Source organism: Brachyhypopomus gauderio, chromosome 14 (assembly GCF_052324685.1).
Source record: "Brachyhypopomus gauderio isolate BG-103 chromosome 14, BGAUD_0.2, whole genome shotgun sequence".
NCBI classification, from domain to species: Eukaryota; Metazoa; Chordata; class Actinopteri; order Gymnotiformes; family Hypopomidae; genus Brachyhypopomus; species Brachyhypopomus gauderio.
Genome location: NC_135224.1, coordinates 2,930,928 through 2,951,440, shown reverse-complemented (window position 1 = coordinate 2,951,440; position 20,513 = coordinate 2,930,928). Strand labels below are relative to the sequence as shown.

The window sequence follows — 20,513 nt, the reverse complement described above, 5'->3', positions numbered from 1 at the left end:
AGTCACCTTACACAAGGACACTTTACCCACAGTCACTTTTTACACTTGCACACTACATATGATTTATTTATGTATTGCAGATTTATTTTTATTCTATTCTATTCTATTTTTATTGTATTTTATTGTATTTGCTGCTATTTTGGGGTAAAAACTTCGATTTCTGAAATGTGATGTGAATGACAATAAAGTTTCCTTGAATCCTCGAGTCTCCGACTACTTCACAGTTCACACGTGTCAGGTTCAGGTGAAACATCTGGTCTCATAACCAGTTTGGGATTAACAGTATGTGGGGAAGTGGGCGTGGCTACCTGCACCTGCACCTGTTCGGCGCGCGCTCACCTTCATCATCAAGATCGCACGCGATGGCGTTACTGTTTCAAGGTACGTGACACTGCTCACAGTCTCTGGTTCGGACCTTTCAGTTAGAATCACGTTTGAGGCAACATTAATTAATAGATAATAGTCATGTCATGTCTATTCGCTTAGGCTGTTTATATGAAGTTAATGAAGGCTGTGACTGTAGTTTCTTCAGTAGGAGTAACATAGTAAACACATTTCTTCTCGGTATTTAAAGCTGCTTTAAATACCAGATCGTGTAAAAACCTGAAACTGAAACGTAGCTCTTAATTTATAGCCTGCTGGGACTCGTCAGTAATACACTAATGCAGGGGTGGCCAACCCGCGGCTCTTTGCCTGGTTTCATGCGGCTCCCCAGCCGGTCCGCGGGCTCACCTGCACAAACGGGGCCACACACTGCTACATTTTCGTTGTGCGCGGTTAGTTTACAAGCCTAGCGAGCCGATAATACTTTTAAAACCGGCGTAGTGGAAAACACGCATTTGACTGTCTTCACAGCTAATAATTTACACTCGCCACCCCCCGCTAAACAGATTACACTCGCCCATGTACGATGTGGCTCTTTGCCGTAACACAGTAAGAAAAGTGGCTCTTGGTCTATGACGGGTTGGCCACCCCTGGTCTAATGTATAACCATTATTTCGACAAACCCTCACAACTGCTTCCTCAATACTCTCGTATTTCTCTCTCGTAAGAGAAGAGAGATTTATAGCCTCTCCAGCGTTTTTGTTGTCTGTTTGATTGAGTTATTTTATTATTCAGCCACCTGGGGAATGTTACAAAGCCTATTGGGTGACGTTGTAGGCTAATTTGTGGTTTAGCACTCGCCAGAGGACATTTAGGTTGGAATGAAACTCGCCTGAGTGAAAACCAATGGAAACGTCTGAACACCTAAAGTGTGCTAGTGTGTACAGTGTGTTAGTGTGTACAGTGTGTAAAGTGTGTTAGTGTGTTAGTGTGTACAGTGTGCTAGTGTGTAAAGTGTGTTAGTGTGTACAGTGTGCTAGTGTGTACAGTGTGCTAGTGTGTAAAGTGTGCTAGTGTGTACAGTGTGCTAGTGTGTACAGTGTGTTAGTGTGTACAGTGTGCTAGTGTGTTAGTGTGTAAAGTGTGTTAGTGTGTGCTAGTGTGTAAAGTGTGCTAGTGTGTAAAGTGCGTACAGTGTGTTAGTGTGTAAAGTGTGTTAGTGTGTACAGTGTGCTAGTGTGTAAAGTGTGTTAGTGTGTACAGTGTGCTAGTGTGTTAGTGTGTTAGTGTGTACAGTGTGCTAGTGTGTAAAGTGTGTTAGTGTGTAAAGTGTGTTAGTGTGTACAGTGTGCTAGTGTGTAAAGTGTGTTAGTGTGTAAAGTGTGTTAGTGTGTACAGTGTGCTAGTGTGTACAGTGTGCTAGTGTGTAAAGTGTGTTAGTGTGTACAGTGTGTTAGTGTGTACAGTGTGCTAGTGTGTAAAGTGTGTTAGTGTGTAAAGTGTGTTAGTGTGTACAGTGTGCTAGTGTGTAAAGTGTGTTAGTGTGTACAGTGTGCTAGTGTGTACAGTGTGTTAGTGTGTACAGTGTGCTAGTGTGTACAGTGTGCTAGTGTGTACAGTGTGTGTTGTAGAACTCACTGCTACCAATATAATTCCTTTAGATCTGTTCATTTTGACACTTGTACAAAAATGTGTATTTGATGTCAGTCAGAAACTGTACTAACCTGCATCTATAAACTTTCAGATCCTGTGCGTGCAGTCCAAAATATCATCGTGGGACTGCTGCTGGGCCTGGGGGGCGGGTACCTCATGAGTGCCATGGTGATAGAGATGATCGACATTCTGTCATCCTTACGCTCCGCCTCTCTCAAGCCTCTGGAATGCTGCACGGGTTTCGGGTCGCCGTCGGCGGTGACGGCGTACGTAGCAGCGTCGGGCCTCACCGTGGCCATGCTGGCGTCCGTCATCACGGTGGTGGTGGCCGAGGAGGTGGCCGCGTTGCTCCTGAAGCCCGGGGAGCGGCGCTGCTGTGGAGGGGGGCTGGCCGTCACAGGCCTGGTGGCCCTGCTGGTGCTGGGGGGCGTGGGGGCCTTGGTGGGGGCCCTGATGGAGCGCATCGTTGTGGGCATGGGTCTGGTCCGGCTGCTGTGCACACAGATGTGCTCCGCCCTGGCGGTCAGTCTCCTCTTGTGTGTAGTGCACAAGCGCTTCCCGGCGGCCCGAGACCTGTTCCTGTTCCCGTGGATGCTGTTCTATCTGCCGGCCGCGGGGATGTGCGCCGGCGTGTGCGGGTCCGGAATTCTCCAGGGATCTGAGATCATTCTCTTCTTTTTCTTCGCCTTCCTGGTCCTGTTCCTGGGCCTGGCGGGCCTGGGCGGCGTGTCCGTGCCCGCCTCGCTCCTGCTGGCCTCCACGCTCATCTTCTGCACGGTGCTGGATAAGGACGGGCAGGTCCTGAGTGCCCTGCGCTCCGAGGAGGCCACGCAGTCGGCCGCCGTCCTCACCTGGGCCGTCTTCCTGGCCGTGCTGGCCGTGCTGCTGTGCGAGATGGCCGCCAGCTCCACGCTGCTGTCCTTCGTGACCACGGCCCGGAACCGAAGCGCCTCAGCTTGGGCCACCGTGGTGGGAGCGCTGCTGCTGCTGGCCACCAGGTGGTGCTCCAATGCGCTCGGTATAGGCGGCTCGCTTGGGGCGCTGCTGGGCGTGGCAGGGGCGGTGGGCGTGGCCCTGACTGCAGCAGGGGAAGCGGTGGGATCAGGACACATGGGACAACCAGGACACATGGGACGACCGGGACATATAGGGCAACCGGGGCACAAAGGGGGACCAGGACAGAACAACAGCCCCGCAGCCAAAGTGGCAGCCACACTCGGGGCAGCTTCAGGGGCGTTCCTGTCTGTGGCCACCCCAGACGTACACTTCAGGGTATTTATGGTACTGTGTACTGCCGCAGTCACTGGTGTGCTCTCCTCTGTTAGTGTGGATTCAAAACAGCAGTAAAATTCATCTGACAAAATGAAAGACTTGTGTCAAAAGCCAAACATAAACTGATATATGGGTGGTGTGTGTTATAAAAGAGTTCTAAGGCCCTATTTTCATGGGTACTGGTAACAGGTTAAATGAATGTTAAATGAAGATGAGGACTTTTAAAAGCCTTTGTAGTATCCTGCCTCATTTGTAATATGTCAAAGAATACTTAAAAAATATGTAAATAAATATGTTATTTGACATATGTTACAATTTTTCTCATGAACATGCAAACACGTGGAATCTTATCATATGGTGTCAAACACTTACTTTTAATACTGCTGTAATATCCACTTACGCAAATAGGGTAGTCTTTCTCTCTCTCTCTCTCTCTGTCTGCCCCTCTGTCTCGCTCTCCCTCCCCCTCTCTCCCCCTCCCTCTCTCTCTCTCTCTCTCTCTCTCTCTCTGTCTGCGCCTCTGTCTCTCTCTTCCTCCCTCTCTCTCTTTCTCTCTCTCTCTACCTCCCTCTCTCTCTCTCTCCCCCTCCCTCTCTCTCTCTCTCTCTGTCACCCTCTCATTTAATTACACATGAGTGGTCTTTGTGATGTATCTAGGCATGTGTCCGGGGGTCTTGTTCGGCAAGATACCGAGACACAGGATCTCGCACGCGTGCAGAATCAAGCCGTCAGAGTAACCGAACCCACCGGGCGTCCTGTAGTGAAGTAAAGCCCATAAAGTGCCTCGATGCCCCGCTCGGACCTTCTGCCTGTCGCACTGGTGTTGAACTTATTCGTGATCTTGGTGACTGCGTCTCCGGTGGTTCCTGGATGTCCACAACAGTGTGTCTGCGATGACCAGTTCGTGGTTCAGTGCGCTGGGTTACAGCTCACAAATTTCCCGCTCGGGCTCCCGTTAACCACACGCCAGCTGATACTATCCAATAACCGGCTGGTTGAGTTACCAGCGCTTGAGATGAACTACCTGTCTGAACTGGTGTACCTGGACTGTAGTAACAACTCCTTGACGGAGATATCTGAGGCCACGTTTGGGAATCTTCAGAAGCTGGTGTACCTGGACCTGTCCTACAACAGAATTTCTAGGATTGATGAACAGTTGTTCGGGCCCCTGGCGAGTTTGGTGATGTTGCGGCTGACGGACAACCCCACGCTTTCGGACATCCACCCTCGAGCATTTACCGACAACGTGGCTCTTCAGGTGCTGGATGTGAGCAGCAACCGTCTGGCCACGTTGAACACGAACGCTCTCTCCGCCCTGCCGGGGCTCCGCTATCTCGGGCTGAGTGGCAATCCGTGGATGTGTGAGTGCCACATGGAAGAACTCTGTCTGTGGTTTCAGACTGAAGCTTTGAAGTTTCAAGGTTTGTATTTATAGAACATGTGAATTGATTATAGCGTCAACAAGTAGGCTATGCAAAAATTAAAGCATCTCGGGGATTGCATAAATGTTTAATTAAGGCGCATCTCTCGCGTTAACTTTAATTTTATTGTCTTAGCACTATCGCTACCTTTTGAATTTTACTTAGGTTTTCAGCTGTTATCATCAGAACCACTCATCATCATTCTGGCCAGTTGCATCCCAGTATTTCAGTCTTAACCATCTCCAGGGATCTAGGTTCTCTGTGCTATAAATTCTGTTCATCTAAGCAATTCTCCAGCTGGCTCCAGGGTTTCCTCTCCTGCCCAGCTCCGCTCCCACGTGCTCTGCCCTAGTTTCCTATAGTTGGTTATGTGAGGACCCATGTGGAATAAAGAACATCTCCACATCCAACTAAACCATCTCGCAGAGCCACGAAACCGCACCTGGCGCGTTTAGACGCGCCCTCAAAAACCAGCTAAAATAAACCCTGACAAATGAAGTCGGAAATAAAAGCAGCTGAATTGCAAAACTCACAGACAATATGCAATGTGATGAAATAATGAAGGACGGGTGTGGGCGGAGAACATTGTTTATCACATGCGTATAGAGGCGTTTCCTCGATCTCTGGTGCTTAACCATCTTTCTCTGACTGCATTTGGAGGTCTACCTGAAAGAAAAATCAATAGAATCTACACTCACCTGCCACTGGGTGTAAAACACCTCTCTTGAACATGTGAACTGAACAGTCAGTACAGACTCTGCTGTTTCTAACCAATTAATCAGAATCTCAAATTGAAGTGATGTTGACACGTGATTGTGTAATTCCAGCATGTCATATTACTGGTGAGGGAAAGTTTTTCCAAGAGTGTCCAGTTGCATCTCCACAGATACCAAAGGCAGGATGACTCGGCGCTAGTAGAGACGTGTGACGTGCGGGAATGATTCAGGCTGCGGGACACTGAATTATTGAGGTGTTGTATGCAGTGTAACGAGATCTGACCCGCCACACGCCGGCGGACAGCGGGTCAGGACTCCTGTGACCACCGTATACAGAATCCACCTTCGCACGCTGGTTGCTATGGTGCGAATGGGTGGATGGGGCTGGTATTGTCAGGCGCTGGCTGGTAGTTTTGATGACAGCGGGTGGAGACTGGTCCAGCTCTGGCGAGAGGGCTGTGCAGTGAGGTGCCGTGTTTTGAGCTTTTGTCTTGTTTGCTTTGCACTTGTGCTTGCAAAATGTTTGGTGCCACTCTCATGTGATTCTGCAGATGTGGGCCAGACCGTGTGTGATGGCCCTCCGGCCTTAAGGGGGCGCCGTCTCTCTGAGGTGGGCCAGTGGCTGAGCGCGCAGTGCCATCCTGGACTGGGCCACGGGGACTACCTGTTCTTCCTGGTCATCGGCATCGCTACGTTTACCGGCGGCACTGTGCTGGTGTGGACGGTGGGCGTGATGGTCGTCGTGTGGCAACGGTACCGGCGGGCCCGGGAGAACCGATGGACCTCAGTGGAGAAAGGATGGATGAAGGAGGAGAAGATGAAGAAGACCGTTTCAGTTTCCCTGACTGGGAAGTGACCATGTGATGGTTGTTTCTACTGGATACAAAGACTAGCAGTGTTGACCTCATCATTACTGGCTGGCACTGGGTCGACGTGAACTGTGTTGAGAGAGAATGATTTAGGGTTGCTAATCAGACATGCTAACCAGACTCTCTCAGACAGCTAGAGAGAGAAGGAGAGATAGAGAGAGGGGGGGGGGAGAGTCTGGATAAGTAAGAATGATCCATATTGGTTATACCTTCTTTCCAAAGGCCTTACCTTAAATATCACATCCCCATAATGCTTTGCTACAACCAGCTCGTCTGTAGCATGCAAAGGCTCAGGTCAGGCTTAGACAGGAGCAAAACTCGATTTTTATTGTTTGTTGTTGTTTTTATTTTGGATATAATATCTGTTTGACACTGAGTGAAAAAAATGCAATTTTCTGAAATTGACCTTGACAAAACCCTGTTTCCATCCTAATACATAGAAATGGCCTGGGTTTTGTAATCAGCAACTATAAACATTCAACATTCAATTACTCATCTGTCTTAACCAATCAAGTTCTCTACAAAGAGGCGGTCTGTGAGGGCTTCTCAAGATATAATTCTGTGGTCTACAAAATCTCTAATGGTTAATAGTCCAGGGCCCTGTTTCCCAAAGGTACTGTGGTGTTGAGAGAGAAATAAAGAGAGAGAACGAGAGAGAGAGAGAGAGAGAGAGAGAGAGAGAGAGAGTGAGAGTGAGAGAGAGTGTGTTCAGTTTGATACTGGCTTTATCATATGATAATGGTATTTGCTTTTTGATTGGGAACGTGAGCAGTGTGCTCTAGATAAATGTTTCTGAATGGATGTGTGATTCTGCCCTTTATTGTGTGGGTTTGTGTTGAGTTAAAGTTGATCTTATCCAGATGTAATAATCACGTAATACTGTGTTCAACTGCATGGATATATGAAGCAACCTAGTGTGAAAGAAGCTGCCGTGGGCAGAGATCAGGACAGACGTGAAGAACCAGCCTGGTGACATTCACTGGTTACCATCACATTTCATTTACATTTCCAACAGGAAGGCAGACAAACCAGCATACACACCTTGATCAGACCTTCTGCTATGGTATCACACTGCGTTTGACACTGCGTTTGACTTGAATGGGCGTTTATTCAAGTTTTACTCATGAATGTAAACAAAGTTCAGAAATAACGAACTGTAAGTGATTTGTTTGGGGAACTATTCATCTGTTAAACTGTGAAGCACTCTGTGTACAGGATATAGGAGCTTATTCAGCCGTCTGGTAACTCAGACTTCTAATCCTGAACCTGATGTGTGAAACTGCTTTAAACAGTACCATGTTGAAAATATTATTAGCTGTCCAATTTTATCATATTCTCAAAAATGAACACCAGATTATCTGACTTTAAAGCAGCATGCCTGTCTCATCTCAGCAGACCTAAAAATAATTTTTTCGTCACTAAAAATAAACAAACATTGGAATTTAGATTAATGTCTCACCACACCCTGCAGGCAGTGACCTGGAAGAACCAAATCACTTCCCAGGTCACAGAGTCACATGATCACAGCCCTCACACGCTTGTTGCATGTCACGTTCTACATGACGCGGCAGCTTAAACTTTGACCAAATTCTAAGACAAACTTCAATCACTCGTGCTGAGAGTCAGATTATAGACTCCCCCCCCCACCCTCTCCACCTGTCAGATGTGACTCCTCCCACACAGACTCCACCCCACCCTCCCCACACCTCTGTCAGATGTGGCTCCTCCCACACAGACTCCACCCCCCACCATCTCCACCTTCGTCAGCCGCGTGGCTCCTCCCACACAGACTCCACCCCGCCCTCTCCACATCCATCAGCCGCGTGGCTCCTCCCACACAGACTCCACCCCGCCCTCTCCACCTCCGTCAGACTCCGTGGCTCCTCCCACACAGACTCCACCCCGCCCTCTCCACCTCCGTCAGCCGCGTGGCTCCTCCCTCAGAACTCTTCTGGAACAGAGTGAACAGCAGAGCTCCAGTTATCCCCTTAATGCTGAGTGATTCAGCAAAAAATATTTAACTGTGGTTTTTCTGAATAATTGAAACTTAAGTTGCCATTATGTTCAATAAGTGAATGTTGTGTATTTATGGTCCACATATTGTCATACATCTACAAAGCATAATAATGCCTGATGATGACAGATATCTGGGCTGTTAGACCTGGGCTGATGTAGGTGCCATTCTGCTCCACGAAGGTGAGAATGTTCACGGCAAGCTGGTGGACATCTGTGTGGGTGTTGGGGTCAGAGGTCAGGGCCTGGATCGTGTCCAATCCCCCTTCCACAGTCAGCATCCTGCTGTACTGAAACACTACACACACACACACACACACACACACACACACATTACAAAGTTTTCCTTGTATTAGATTACCTGCATGTTTGTTATTTCTCTTTCTTCACCGTGGTGGTGTGACCCCGCCCTCCACCCTCACCGTGGTGGTGTGACCCCACCCTCTACCCTCACCGTGGTGGTGTGACCCCGCCCTCCACCCTCCCCCTCTCACCGTCGTGGTGTGACCCCGCCCTCCACCCTCACCGTGGTGGTGTGACCCCGCCCTCCACCCTCCCCCTCTCACCGTCGTGGTGACAGACGAGCTGGATACCCCACAGGGCCCAGAGCTGGACCCCAGGGGCCTGGGAGTGGTGGAGGAGGGGGTAGAAGGGCTGGAACGACCTGATGGGGGCAGATAGACAACATGCCTGTGTGTGTGTGTGTGTGTGTGTGTGTGTGTGTGTGTGTGTGTGTGTGTGTGTGTGTGTGTCACATTCAACAATACAGAAGTATACCAGAAAAACCAGTCCATGGTTCAGCAATTTACTGTTGCACATCAAAGATTACAAAGGAATCTTTCATGCAAGAATCATTTTATGGGTTCAGACAACCAACTATAATGTGTTTAATTTATAACTACAAAGAACTCTGAGCAGTTTCCAGCAGCAGTTCTGGGAGGTTCAGGTCCAGGTTTAGAAACACTAGTTCAAAGTTAAAAGTAGTGGAAGTGTAAGTTTAGGTAGCAGGGAACTGTAGCACAGTAGACAGAGGTGTGAATATACAGGGGAAACAGATCTACACACACACACACACACACACACACACACACATATGCACACACACACTCACACACATATGCACACACACACACACACACACACACACACACTTACCTGTAGGACACCATCACATGATCAGGAGGAGTCCATGACAGTACAGAGGAGTGCTTTTTATATAGAAATCAAAGAAGCGCACACACACACACACACACACACACACACAATTATGTGTATTTCAGGTTAAATTATAGGTGTAGCCTAAATATATATAAATAATCATATAAATAGCATATAAATAATTTCAATGTGAGTTCTCACCTATTCAAACAAAATTTGTAAATATTAAAAAAGTCACAAACTCTTTAGTGACAAAAGTGAAACAGTCTTAACCAAGCGTCCCGCGTGTCTCCACGTATCCGCCCTCCTCCCGCGTACCAGCTCGTCCAGGACGGTGTCGCGCAGCTGTGCGGTCAGGCCCCACGCGGGCCCCCTGGTGGAGGCCAGGTTGGCCAGCACCCCTCCGGCGAAGTAGCTGAGCTCCACCTCCACGCCGGGACTGTGCAGGAGAGACAGCACGTAGTCCAACAGCTCTTCATCCAACAAGGCTCCACGCAGGTCCTCCACCTCTGCCAGGTTATTCTGACACACACAACCAGCTCCACTCAGCTCAGACCCATTACGTGTGTGTGTGTGTGTGTGTGTGTATACACCAATCTGCTATAACATTACAGCCACCAGGCTAATGTCCTGTTGGCTTCTGTCCTGCCTCCATCACTAAGGTGTTGATGGCTGGACTCCACAAGACCTTTGACCTCAGTGTCCTGTGCTCTCTGGCACTAAGACATTAGTAGCAGGTTCTTTGCATCCTGTACGCTGTGAGGTGGACCTCCGTGGATCAGACGTCTTTGTCCCGCACGTCCTACAGATGTTTGATCCAATTAAGAATTTGGAGGTCAACACCTTATATTAAACTTTACACACCACACACACAACCAGCCCTGAACGCCCATGACTGCACTGCTGGTTAATGACCCATGACCTTGCTGCTGGTTAATGACACATGACCTTGTTGCTGGTAGAAACTAACCACAGGACACCTCACAAGAACTGACCGTCCATTTACTGTCCAATATTTCCCACACCTGGGGTGCCACTGTGATGAGATAATCAATGTTATTCAGTTCTAATTTTGTTAATTGGTGTGTGTGTATATATATTGCTACACCTATATATATATATATATATATATATATATATATATATATATATATATATATATATATATATATATATATATATATAGGTGTAGCAATGACTAATGAAGGAGTGATTGTAAGGTGTGATTGGTGGCTGACTGACAGCGGGGGCGTGTCTTTGGCTGCACACGGGCCTGTGGCTACAGTGTTTCTGTTATAAATGCAGTGTGGTTATGACAACTGTTCTTCCAGAGATTTGACCCCTTGTGTTTCTCAGGTTCTGATGGATCAGGCTGGGTCATTTCTGTTCTGTTTATACTGGTCAACAATGATTTTGCTTCCTGCAAAAAAAAAATAAACATCTTTTAATCTTTTTTCCAGAGTGTGAATAAGTTTTCAGTATTTCTGTAATACCCATATCATGTTGGGCTTCCAAGGGACATGGTGGCTGTAACTTTAAACCATACAAGATATCTAAATATCTAATTATAAATATAAACCTAAAACTGATTTAAATTCAGCATGATAAAGTACTACATCTATTTAAATATTTAGTTTAACAGCAGGTGTTTGGCAGGTGTAGACTAAGTGTTTGGCAGGTGTAGAGTAAGTGTTTGGCAGGTGTAATGGTGGGTGTTTGGCAGGTGTTGAGTAAGTGTTTGGCAGGTGTAATGGTAAGTGTTTGGCAGGTGTAGAGTAAGTGTTTGGCAGGTGTAATGGTAAGTGTTTGGCAGGTGTAGAGTAAGTGTTTGACAGGTGTAGAGTAAGTGTTTGGCAGGTGTAATGGTAAGTGTTTGGCAGGTGTAATGGTAAGTGTTTGACAGGTGTAGAGTAAGTGTTTGGCAGGTGTAGAGTAAGTGTTTGGCAGGTGTAATGGTGGGTGTTTGGCAGGTGTAGAGTAAGTGGCAGGTGTTGAGTAAGTGTTTGGCAGGTGTAGAGTAAGTGTTTGGCAGGTGTAATGGTAAGTGTTTGGCAGGTGTAGAGTAAGTGTTTGGCAGGTGTAGAGTAGGTGTTTGGCAGGTGTAGAGTAAGTGTTTGGCAGGTGTCATGGTAAGTGTTTGGCAGGTGTAGAGTAGGTGTTTGGCAGGTGTAGAGTAAGTGTTTGGCAGGTGAAAAGTAAGTGTTTGGCAGGTGTAGAGTAAGTGTTTGGCAGGTGTAGAGAAAGTGTTTGGCAGGTGTAGAGTAGGTGTTTGGCAGGTGTAGAGTGAGTGTTTGACAGGTGTTGAGTAGGTGTTTGGCAGGTGTAATGGTAAGTGTTTGGCAGGTGTAGAGTAAGTGTTTGGCAGGTGTAATGGTAAGTGTTTGGCAGGTGTAGAGTAAGTGTTTGGCAGGTGTAGAGTAAGTGTTTGGCAGGTGTTGAGTAAGTGTTTGGCAGGTGTAGAGTAGGTGTTTGGCAGGTGTAGAGTAAGTGTTTGGCAGGTGTAGAGTAGGTGTTTGGCAGGTGTAGAGTAAGTGTTTGGCAGGTGTAGAGTAGGTGTTTGGCAGGTGTAGAGTAGGTGTTTGGCAGGTGTTGAGTAGGTGTTTGGCAGGTGTAGAGTAAGTGTTTGGCAGGTGTTGAGTAAGTGTTTGGCAGGTGTTGAGTAAGTGTTTGGCAGGTGTTGAATAAGTGTTTGGCAGGTGTAGAGTAGGTGTTTGGCAGGTGTAGAGTAAGTGTTTGGCAGGTGTAGAGTAAGTGTTTGGCAGGTGTAGAGTAGGTGTTTGGCAGGTGTAGAGTAGGTGTTTGGCAGGTGTTGAGTAAGTGTTTGGCAGGTGTAGAGTAAGTGTTTGGCAGGTGTTGAGTAAGTGTTTGGCAGGTGTAGAGTAAGTGTTTGGCAGGTGTAGAGTAAGTGATTGGCAGGTGTAGAGTAAGTGTTTGGCAGGTGTAATGTTTGGTCAGCATCCTCTGGGCTGGATGAGCTTCCAGGTCACACTGTGCCTGTGTGAGAGGGGAATTCACCAGGAGACCAAGAACCTTCTTCTGGGTAATTGGATCAAAGACATACGTCTGTGAAATAGGAGGAACACACACACACACACAAACACACACACAGGAGAGAGAGAGACAGAGACTACAGTTAAAGGGATCATTTAATGGGGGTCGGACTGCAGGCATCCCAGTTTACACCTGTGATTTATTAATATGGATCTACTAGTACAACAAGGTACTACTAGCACTAGTGAGTGTGTGTATATGTGTGAAGTGTGTTTGCGTAGTGTGTGTCTGTGTGTAGTGTGTGTAGTTTGTGTGTGTGTGTAGTGTGTGTGTGTATGTGTGTGTGTTTGTGTGTTTGTGTGTGTAGTTTGTATGAGCGTGTGTGTGTGTGTATGTGTGTGTTTGTGTGAGTGTGTGTGTAGTTTGTGTGTGTGTGTGTGTGTGTGTAGTGTGTGTAGTTTTTGTGTGTGTAGTGTGTAGTTTGTGTGTGCTTGTGTAGTGTGTGTGTGTGTGTTTGTGTGTGTAGTGTGTCTGTGTGTGTGTAGTGTGTGTGTATGTATGTGTGTGTGTGTGTAGTGTGTGTGTGTGTCTGTGTGTGTGTGTGTGTATGTGTGTGTGTGTGTATATGTGTGTGTGTGTGTGTGTGTGTATGTGTGTGTGTGTGTGTGTGTGTGTGTGTGTGTGTGTGTGTGTGTACCTCCAGCACCTCCATGTAGAGCTCCAGACCCTCACACTGCAGGAAGAGCAGGCAGGTGTATGGTCTCTCATCCGTGAGGTTCCACAGTGTGGTGAGGGCGAAGCTCAGCACTGAGTCCACAGCGCCCACTGTCGCCCTCTGCTGGACGATACTGAGCAGCTGCTGTAGATCACCAGTTACAAAAACTCCTCTTCCATTTCCATTGATGAGTTTATCATCCCTCTCATTTATCTATTATCTTATTACAATCTTCCCCAGGTCATCTTTTAATGGTGTCATCTATTCCCAGTTTTTATATTTGGATTCTAGCACATGTAAAACACTCATAATCTCATAATCTACAGACCACAAAGTCTGAAAAGAAACCTATATATGCATACAGTTAGTGAGGATTATGGAGGATAAAGGCCAAAAAATAAAATATATATATATATGACACAGACTGCCTCCTGATGCTGGAGTAAGAGCTCAAAGCCAAGCAGAAACGTGTGGATCATCAGCACTAACCTTCACAAAGATCTCATCTGCTCCACACTGGCCCAGTTCCTCCACACTCAACTGCAGAGAAAGAGAGAGAGAGAGAGAGACAGGTTCACGTTCTCCTGTCCACAGACACATGGCTGCAGTGACATCTACCATCACACACACTCAACTACGTGATTAGCTATGTGATCAGTGAGACAGTCAGTCCTAGCTGTGTGATCAGTGAGACAGTCAGTCCCAGCTATGTGATCAGTGAGACAGTCAGTCCCAGCTATGTGATCAGTGAGACAGTCAGTCCTAGCTATGTGATCAGTGAGACAGTCAGTCCTAGCTGTGTGATCAGTGAGACAGTCAGTCCTAGCTGTGTGATCAGTGAGACAGTCAGTCCTAGCTGTGTGATCAGACAGTCAGTCCAAGCTGTGTGATCAGTGAGACAGTCAGTCCTAGCTGTGTGATCAGTGAGACAGTCAGTCCAAGCTGTGTGATCAGACAGTCAGTCCTAGCTGTGTGATCAGTGAGACAGTCAGTCCTAGCTGTGTGATCAGTGAGACAGTCAGTCCAAGCTGTGTGATCAGACAGTCAGTCCTAGCTGTGTGATCAGACAGTCAGTCCTAGCTGTGTGATCAGTCAGTCCTAGTTGTGTGATCAGACAGTCAGTCCTAGCTGTGTGATCAGACAGACAGTCCAAGCTGTGTGATCAGACAGTCAGTCCTAGCTGTGTGATGTCCACATGTTGCCCATGAATCCTGATCCTTCTACATTTGATATTTCACCAAAAAGCCATTTGAACCTGGTCATAATGTCCTGTTCCATGAGCTTGCCTCACTGTAAACAATGGCTGCGTCCTCAAAAGCGTCTTCCCAGTGGGGACTCGCCTCAATGTGAGAGTGTGAACACACAGGGCCTGGGCCACTGTTGTTTCTGTCATCTCACGTGTCATCTCATGTGTCATCTGTATATCATTTCACATGTGTGTGCGTCATCCACGTGTCATCTATCACGTGTGCACGCCATCCCGCGTGTGTGCGTCATCGCTGTTGTGTGTAGCTGGAATGCTGTCAGCAGAGAGGGCCAGTGGGGATGCAGTGTTGCCGGGGGGGCACTGCCGTAGTTACTGTTACCTTGGACACCAGCAGGGAGACGACCGCCACACAGATCCGTTGCAGGGTCTCGTTATCGTAGGAGCTCAGACCCATCATCACCTGCCGGGCCGTCTCACACCTGTCCGGGTTATTACGGAACAGACATTTAGCTCAAGTAAGTCACACACACGCTGCTCACACTTGTCCCTGTGAGCAGGTTGAGGAGAGAGACGGCAGGACTCACCTGTTGATGGGGAGCACCTGGAGGATGTAGTCACTGCACAGAGAAAACAGGCAGTTCTTCTGTATCTAAACACACAGATTCAGACATCTCTAATCATCTGCTACTACCAACTGAATAATTCATCACATTATTAACATAAATTGATGTATGTGTACACAAGGACGATTTAAATGTGTATGTATGAGAAAGCTTGAGTGTGTGTACCTGTTCATTGCTGGGAAAGTTCTTCATGGCAGCGAGCACCTGCTGAACTACATTTCCCAGCAGGCCGAGTGGCATTTCCTGTGCCAGCTCCAGACTGGTCAGGTTGAACACGCAGGCTGTGGCCACCAGCTGTATGCTGGCAGAGTCAGAGTGCTTCTGCATTGCAGAGCACACCAGCTACAGGGTCACAGGGTCACAGGGTCAAGAGGTCATACTCAGACTGCTGCTCCTCATCCTCTAGCACTACTGGATGCCTGGCAGGGCAGGAACACTACACACTACACACTACTCACTACACACTCCACACTACACACTACTCACTACACACTACACACTCCACACTACACACTCCACACTCCACACTACACACTCCACACTACACACTACTCACTACACACTACACACTACACACTACTCACTACACACTCCACACTCCACACTACTCACTACACACTACACACTCCACACTACACACTACTCACTACACACTACTCACTACTCACTACACACTACTCACTACACACTACACACTACACACTACTCACTACACACTACTCACTACTCACTACACACTACACACTACACACTACTCACTACACACTACACACTACTCACTACACACTACACACTACTCACTACTCACTACACACTACACACTACACACTACTCACTACACACTACACACTACACACTACACACTACTCACTACACACTACTCACTACACACTACACACTACAAACTACTCACTACACACTACACACATCCAGCACCTCGGTCTCTCATAAGGGTCAGTTTGTGTACCAGGTGTGGACTAGGTGTGTACTGGGTGTGTTCCAGGTGTGTTCCAGGTGTGTTCCAGGTGTGTACTGGGTGTGGACTAGGTGGTTTGTGTGTAATAAAGCTCAGACTTCTGTCACTAGGGGCAGGTGTTCTGATCAGCCCTCACAGGCCAAACTACGACCTCGATAACAAACTCCCATTAACACCCATTCAATACTGCAGTAATATATTAAAGGAATACTTCAGCCTTAAACCCCAACTAATTTCACCAGGAGCATCGGACCTATAAATAATGAATTACAGCCATTTTAAACTACTCTGGGTGATGAATAAAACAGAAGGTGGAATATTCCTCAAACGATAAACAGCCACAGGTGACAGAAGTCATGAAGCATGTAAGCTGAGATCCAGCAGGACAGAGCGTGTCAGGACGTCTCCGAGCACAGAGCGTGTCAGGACGTCCCCGAGCACAGCACGTGTCAGGACGTCTCCGAGCACAGAACGTGTCAGGACGTCTCCGAGCACAGAGCGTGTCAGGACGTCCCCGAGCACAGCACGTGTCAGGACGTCTCCGAGCACAGAGCGAGTCAGGACGTCTCAGCGAGTGGGGGTACAGGTGGGGGTACGGGTGGAGTGCTGGTGGGGGTACGGTGGGGGTATGGGTGGGGGTGAACCCCACCTGTAGGATCTCAGGGTGGGGGCCGATGTCCAGCTGGCTGATGAGGAGGTGGAGGTGACGTAGCGCCTCCTGCAGGAAGCTCTTCCTCTCCGTGTACCTTCTCAGAGCCTCCGTCAGCTGGGCCAGGGTCTGCTCCCCGGCCACCTGCACACATTCATCAAACACTGCTGATCTGAGATCAGCCTTGCGTTCACATCCTAACAAACAGAAAGAACTGGGGAAAACCGTCTGATTCTAGATCAGTTTGTGCGACTCCAAACAGCTACAGAGCCTCCAGACTGGGTAGTACAGGTAAGAGTGGAGGTAAGAGGTGTCAACTAAGATATTGTTTAGTATGTATGCATTCATGACACAGAGATAATAACAACAACAACAATAATTAATTTTTTTTATAATCTATCTAAATCTATTCACTCTTTGGATCACACCTGGATCAATAAAGCCAGAACATGATTAAAAGTCATGCCTCAATCCACGAAGAAAAACCCATCATGTTCACTACAACATAAACATCCCATAAAGAATATTTTAGAGCATCATTTCTAGACTCGGTGGCTGGCTCTGTGTTGGAGCTGCCGTCTGCTTCTAGAGAAACACAAACTCCACTCAATCACCTTCAGATTTCCCTCTCCGGACAGGAAGTCAGAACCGCCGGCACCGGTGGCCAGCAGCCCCAGGAAGCACATGGGGCGCCGGGCCTCGGCGAAGGCCTGCACGGTCCCGTCGCTCAGCCCCCTCCAGCCGGACACGTCCAGGGACACCAGGGACCGCAGGATCCCCGGCTGCTCCAGGAGCCGCCTGACCAGGCCGTCCCGGTCCGTCACCAGCCGGCTGTTGGAGACGTCCAGGTGCCTGAGCAGCTCCAGGCTGGAGAGGACGGAGACGAGGGCGGAGGTGGACATGGCCAGCCCGCGTAGCCCGTGGACGGACAGAGACCGCAGCCGGGCACGGAGGTTCAGCACAGGGGCTAGGTCCGTGACGCACGTGCCCGAGATATCCAGACTCTCCAGCAGGGGGAGCGAGCAGATGTCTTCCAGTCCTGAGTGGTCCAGCTGCGTCCAGGCCACGCCGAGACACCTCAGGCCCCGCAGAGCGCTGAACCTCAGGGTGGTGTCTGACGGAGCTCTGAGGAGGTTTACACCAGTTACGGTCAGCCTCTGGAGGCCCTGTCGGCACTCCTTACTGGAGGACAGTCCCTGGAGGATGTCTGAGACGGTGATGTCTCCACGCAGGTGGGACGCATCGAGCTCCTGGAGGTGGTGTGAGCAGAGAGCCTGGCGGAAGGCGCTCGCAGAGAGGCGGGAGGAACGGAGACACGCTCGCTTCAGACGCAAGCGCTCCACGTTCCGGAACACTCCGATGGTTCTGTCGTCAAGCACTCCTGAGATGGAGGGAAGAAGAAAGAAAGAAAGAAAGAAAGAAAGAAAGAAAGAAGGTTTCAGAGATTGTGAACAGTTACCTGATGAACACAGAAAGCAACACAAATTTCATGACAGTATTACAGTAGAACCCATGATGTGAATGTTAGTGAACGTGTTAGTGAATGTATTAGTGAATGTGTTAGTGAATGTATTAGTGAATGTTTTAGTGAACGTGTTAGTGAACATATTAGTGAATGGGTTAGTGAATGTGGTTGTGAATGAGTTAGTGAACGTGTTAGTGAATGTGTTAGTGAATGTATTAGTGAATGTGTTAGTGAACATGTTAGTGAACGTGTTAGTGAATGTATTAGTGAATGTGTTAGTGAATGTTTTAGTGAACATGTTAGTGAACATATTAGTGAATGTGTTAGTGAATGTGTTAGTGAATGTATTAGTGAATGTTTTAGTGAATGTTTTAGTGAATGTGTTAGTGAACATGTTAGTGAACGTGTTAGTGAATGTATTAGTGAATGTGTTAGTGAATGTGTTAGTGAACGTGTTAGTGAACGTGTTAGTGAATGTATTAGTGAATGTGTTCATGAATGAGTTAGTGAATGTGTTCGTGAATGAGATATTGAATGTGTTAATGAATGTATTAGTGAATGAGTTAGTGAATGTTTTAGTGAATGTTTTAGTGAACGTGTTAGTGAATGTATTAGTGAATGAGTTAGTGAATGTGTTAGTGAATGTGTTAGTGAACGTGTTAGTGAACGTGTTAGTGAATGTATTAGTGAATGTGTTCATGAATGAGTTAGTGAATGTGTTCGTGAATGAGATATTGAATGTGTTAATGAATGTATTAGTGAATGAGTTAGTGACATGTGTTAGTGAAGGTGTTAGTGAATGGGTTAGTGAATGTGTTATTGAATGTGTGAGTGAATGTATTAGTAAATTTGTTAGTGAATGTAATAGTGAATGTGACCATGTCCCTATACTCAGGGGGTGTTATACTCAGGGTGTGTTATACTCTATACTCAGGGGGTGTTATACTCAGGGTGTGTTATACTCAATACTCAGGGGGTGTTATACTCTATACTCAAGGGGGGTGTTATACTCGGGGGGTGTTATACTCTATACTCAAGGGGGGTGTTATACTCAGGGTGTGTTATACTCTATACTCAGGGGGTGCTATACTCAGGGTGTGTTATACTCTATACTCAGGGTGTGTTATACTCTATACTCAGGGGGTGTTATACTTACCCTCATCAGTCATGGTGTGCAGGAGAAGGTCAGAGAGCTCCTGAGGAAACGCAGGGCAGGTGTGGAAGTGCAGAGATCCGTCCTCACACACACCACACAGGGTTTCCACATTACCACTCACACACACCAGGCAGAGGTCAGCCAGGGTCAGAGGACTGTCTTCATCCTTAACGGATACACACACACACACACATGCACACACACACACACACGGTGTTGGTCGTGTGTAGTGTTGGTCGTGTGTGGTGTTGGTCATGTGTGGTGTTGGTAGTGTGTAGTGTTGGTAGTGTGTAGTGTTGGTAGTGTGTGGTGTTGGTAGTGTGTAGTGTTGGTCGTGTGTAGTGTTGGTCGTGTGTAGTGTTGGTCGTGTGTAGTGTTGGTCGTGTGTGGTGTTGGTAGTGTGTGGTGTTGGTGCAGTGTGTGGTGTTGGTCGTGTGTGGTGTTGGTCGTGTGTAGTGTTGGTAGTGTGTAGTGTTGGTAGTGTGTAGTGTTGGTAGTGTGTAGTGTTGGTCGTGTGTGGTGTTGGTAGTGTGTGGTGTTGGTCGTGTGTGGTGTTGGTGCAGTGTGTGGTGTTGGTCGTGTGTAGTGTTGGTCGTGTGTGGTGTTGGTGCAGTGTGTGGTGTTGGTCGTGTGTGGTGTTGGTAGTGTGTGTGGTGTTGGTAGTGTGTGGTGTTGGTAGTGTGTGGTGTTGGTACAGTGTGTGGTGTTGGTACAGTGTGTGGTGTTGGTAGTGTGTGTGGTATTGGTAGTGTGTGGTGTTGGTACAGTGTGTGGTGTTGGTAGTGTGTGGTGTTGGTACAGTGTGTGTGGTGTTGGTAGTGTGTGGTGTTGGTACAGTGTGTGGTGTTGGTAGTGTATGTGGTGTTGGTAGTGTGTGGTATTGGTAGTGTGTGTGGTGTTGGTAGTGTGTGTAGTGTTGGTAGTGTGTTGAATACCACTGTTCCCAGTGTGTGTTTCACTACCTAACCACTGTTCCCAGTGCTGACACACACACCTCCAGGAAGCACACCATGCTGATATATTACCAGCGGACATTGGCAACAATGTCACTAGCACATCAACGCTTATTGAGAATTGCATAAGAGAAACAGTGACAATATCTGGTCAGCGGAGATTCTGTGAGATTCTATCAGGAGATACCCCTAACAGGAGATACCCCTAACACTAGATACCCCTTACAGGAGATACCCCTAACACTAGATACCCCTAAGGGCGTACTCACACTAGGCTCTGTGATCCGGGCCCGGGCACGGTTGCCTGCCGAAGCACGGTTCGTTTGGCTAGTGTGAGCGCTCCAACCGTGCC

General features: G+C 47.8%; 3 protein-coding genes across 10 annotated transcripts in view; 2 read left to right on the top strand and 1 right to left on the bottom strand.

The window, feature by feature from the left end:
• The first annotated feature begins 279 nt into the window (after positions 1-279).
• On the top strand, positions 280-3,516 carry LOC143474763 (uncharacterized). Its single transcript, XM_076972347.1, has 2 exons — positions 280-381; positions 2,069-3,516. Exons 1-2 carry the CDS (start codon positions 285-287, stop codon positions 3,322-3,324), a joined length of 1,353 nt encoding a protein of 450 aa, XP_076828462.1. The 5' UTR covers positions 280-284; the 3' UTR covers positions 3,325-3,516.
• Positions 3,517-3,672: 156 nt separating this feature from the next.
• Positions 3,673-7,079, top strand: LOC143474767 (leucine-rich repeat-containing protein 52). Its single transcript, XM_076972351.1, has 2 exons — positions 3,673-4,670; positions 5,938-7,079. Exons 1-2 carry the CDS (start codon positions 4,037-4,039, stop codon positions 6,240-6,242), a joined length of 939 nt encoding a protein of 312 aa, XP_076828466.1. The 5' UTR covers positions 3,673-4,036; the 3' UTR covers positions 6,243-7,079.
• The window catches only part of zyg11l (zyg-11 family member, cell cycle regulator, like), a 21,760-nt gene continuing 8,310 nt past the window's right edge, over positions 7,064-20,513 (bottom strand). For 3 of the 8 annotated variants that reach the window (XM_076972334.1, XM_076972333.1, XM_076972332.1), the window contains 9 exons: positions 19,209-19,374; positions 17,202-17,968; positions 16,588-16,731; positions 15,128-15,304; positions 14,924-14,988; positions 14,719-14,818; positions 13,622-13,672; positions 13,115-13,276; positions 10,705-12,489 (listed from right to left, as the gene is read on the bottom strand). In XM_076972334.1, the coding sequence (XP_076828449.1) occupies positions 11,551-12,489; positions 13,115-13,276; positions 13,622-13,672; positions 14,719-14,818; positions 14,924-14,988; positions 15,128-15,304; positions 16,588-16,731; positions 17,202-17,968; positions 19,209-19,221 (2,418 nt within the window). In that variant the 5' untranslated portion in view covers positions 19,222-19,374 and the 3' untranslated portion in view covers positions 10,705-11,550. Of the gene's footprint in view, positions 8,207-8,416; positions 8,567-8,834; positions 8,959-9,423; positions 9,477-9,744; positions 9,949-10,612; positions 12,490-13,114; positions 13,277-13,621; positions 13,673-14,718; positions 14,819-14,923; positions 14,989-15,127; positions 15,305-16,587; positions 16,732-17,201; positions 17,969-19,208; positions 19,375-20,513 lie in introns of those variants that run through there. The other 5 variants (XR_013120851.1, XR_013120852.1, XM_076972336.1 and 2 more) reach the window with 5 other exon arrangements.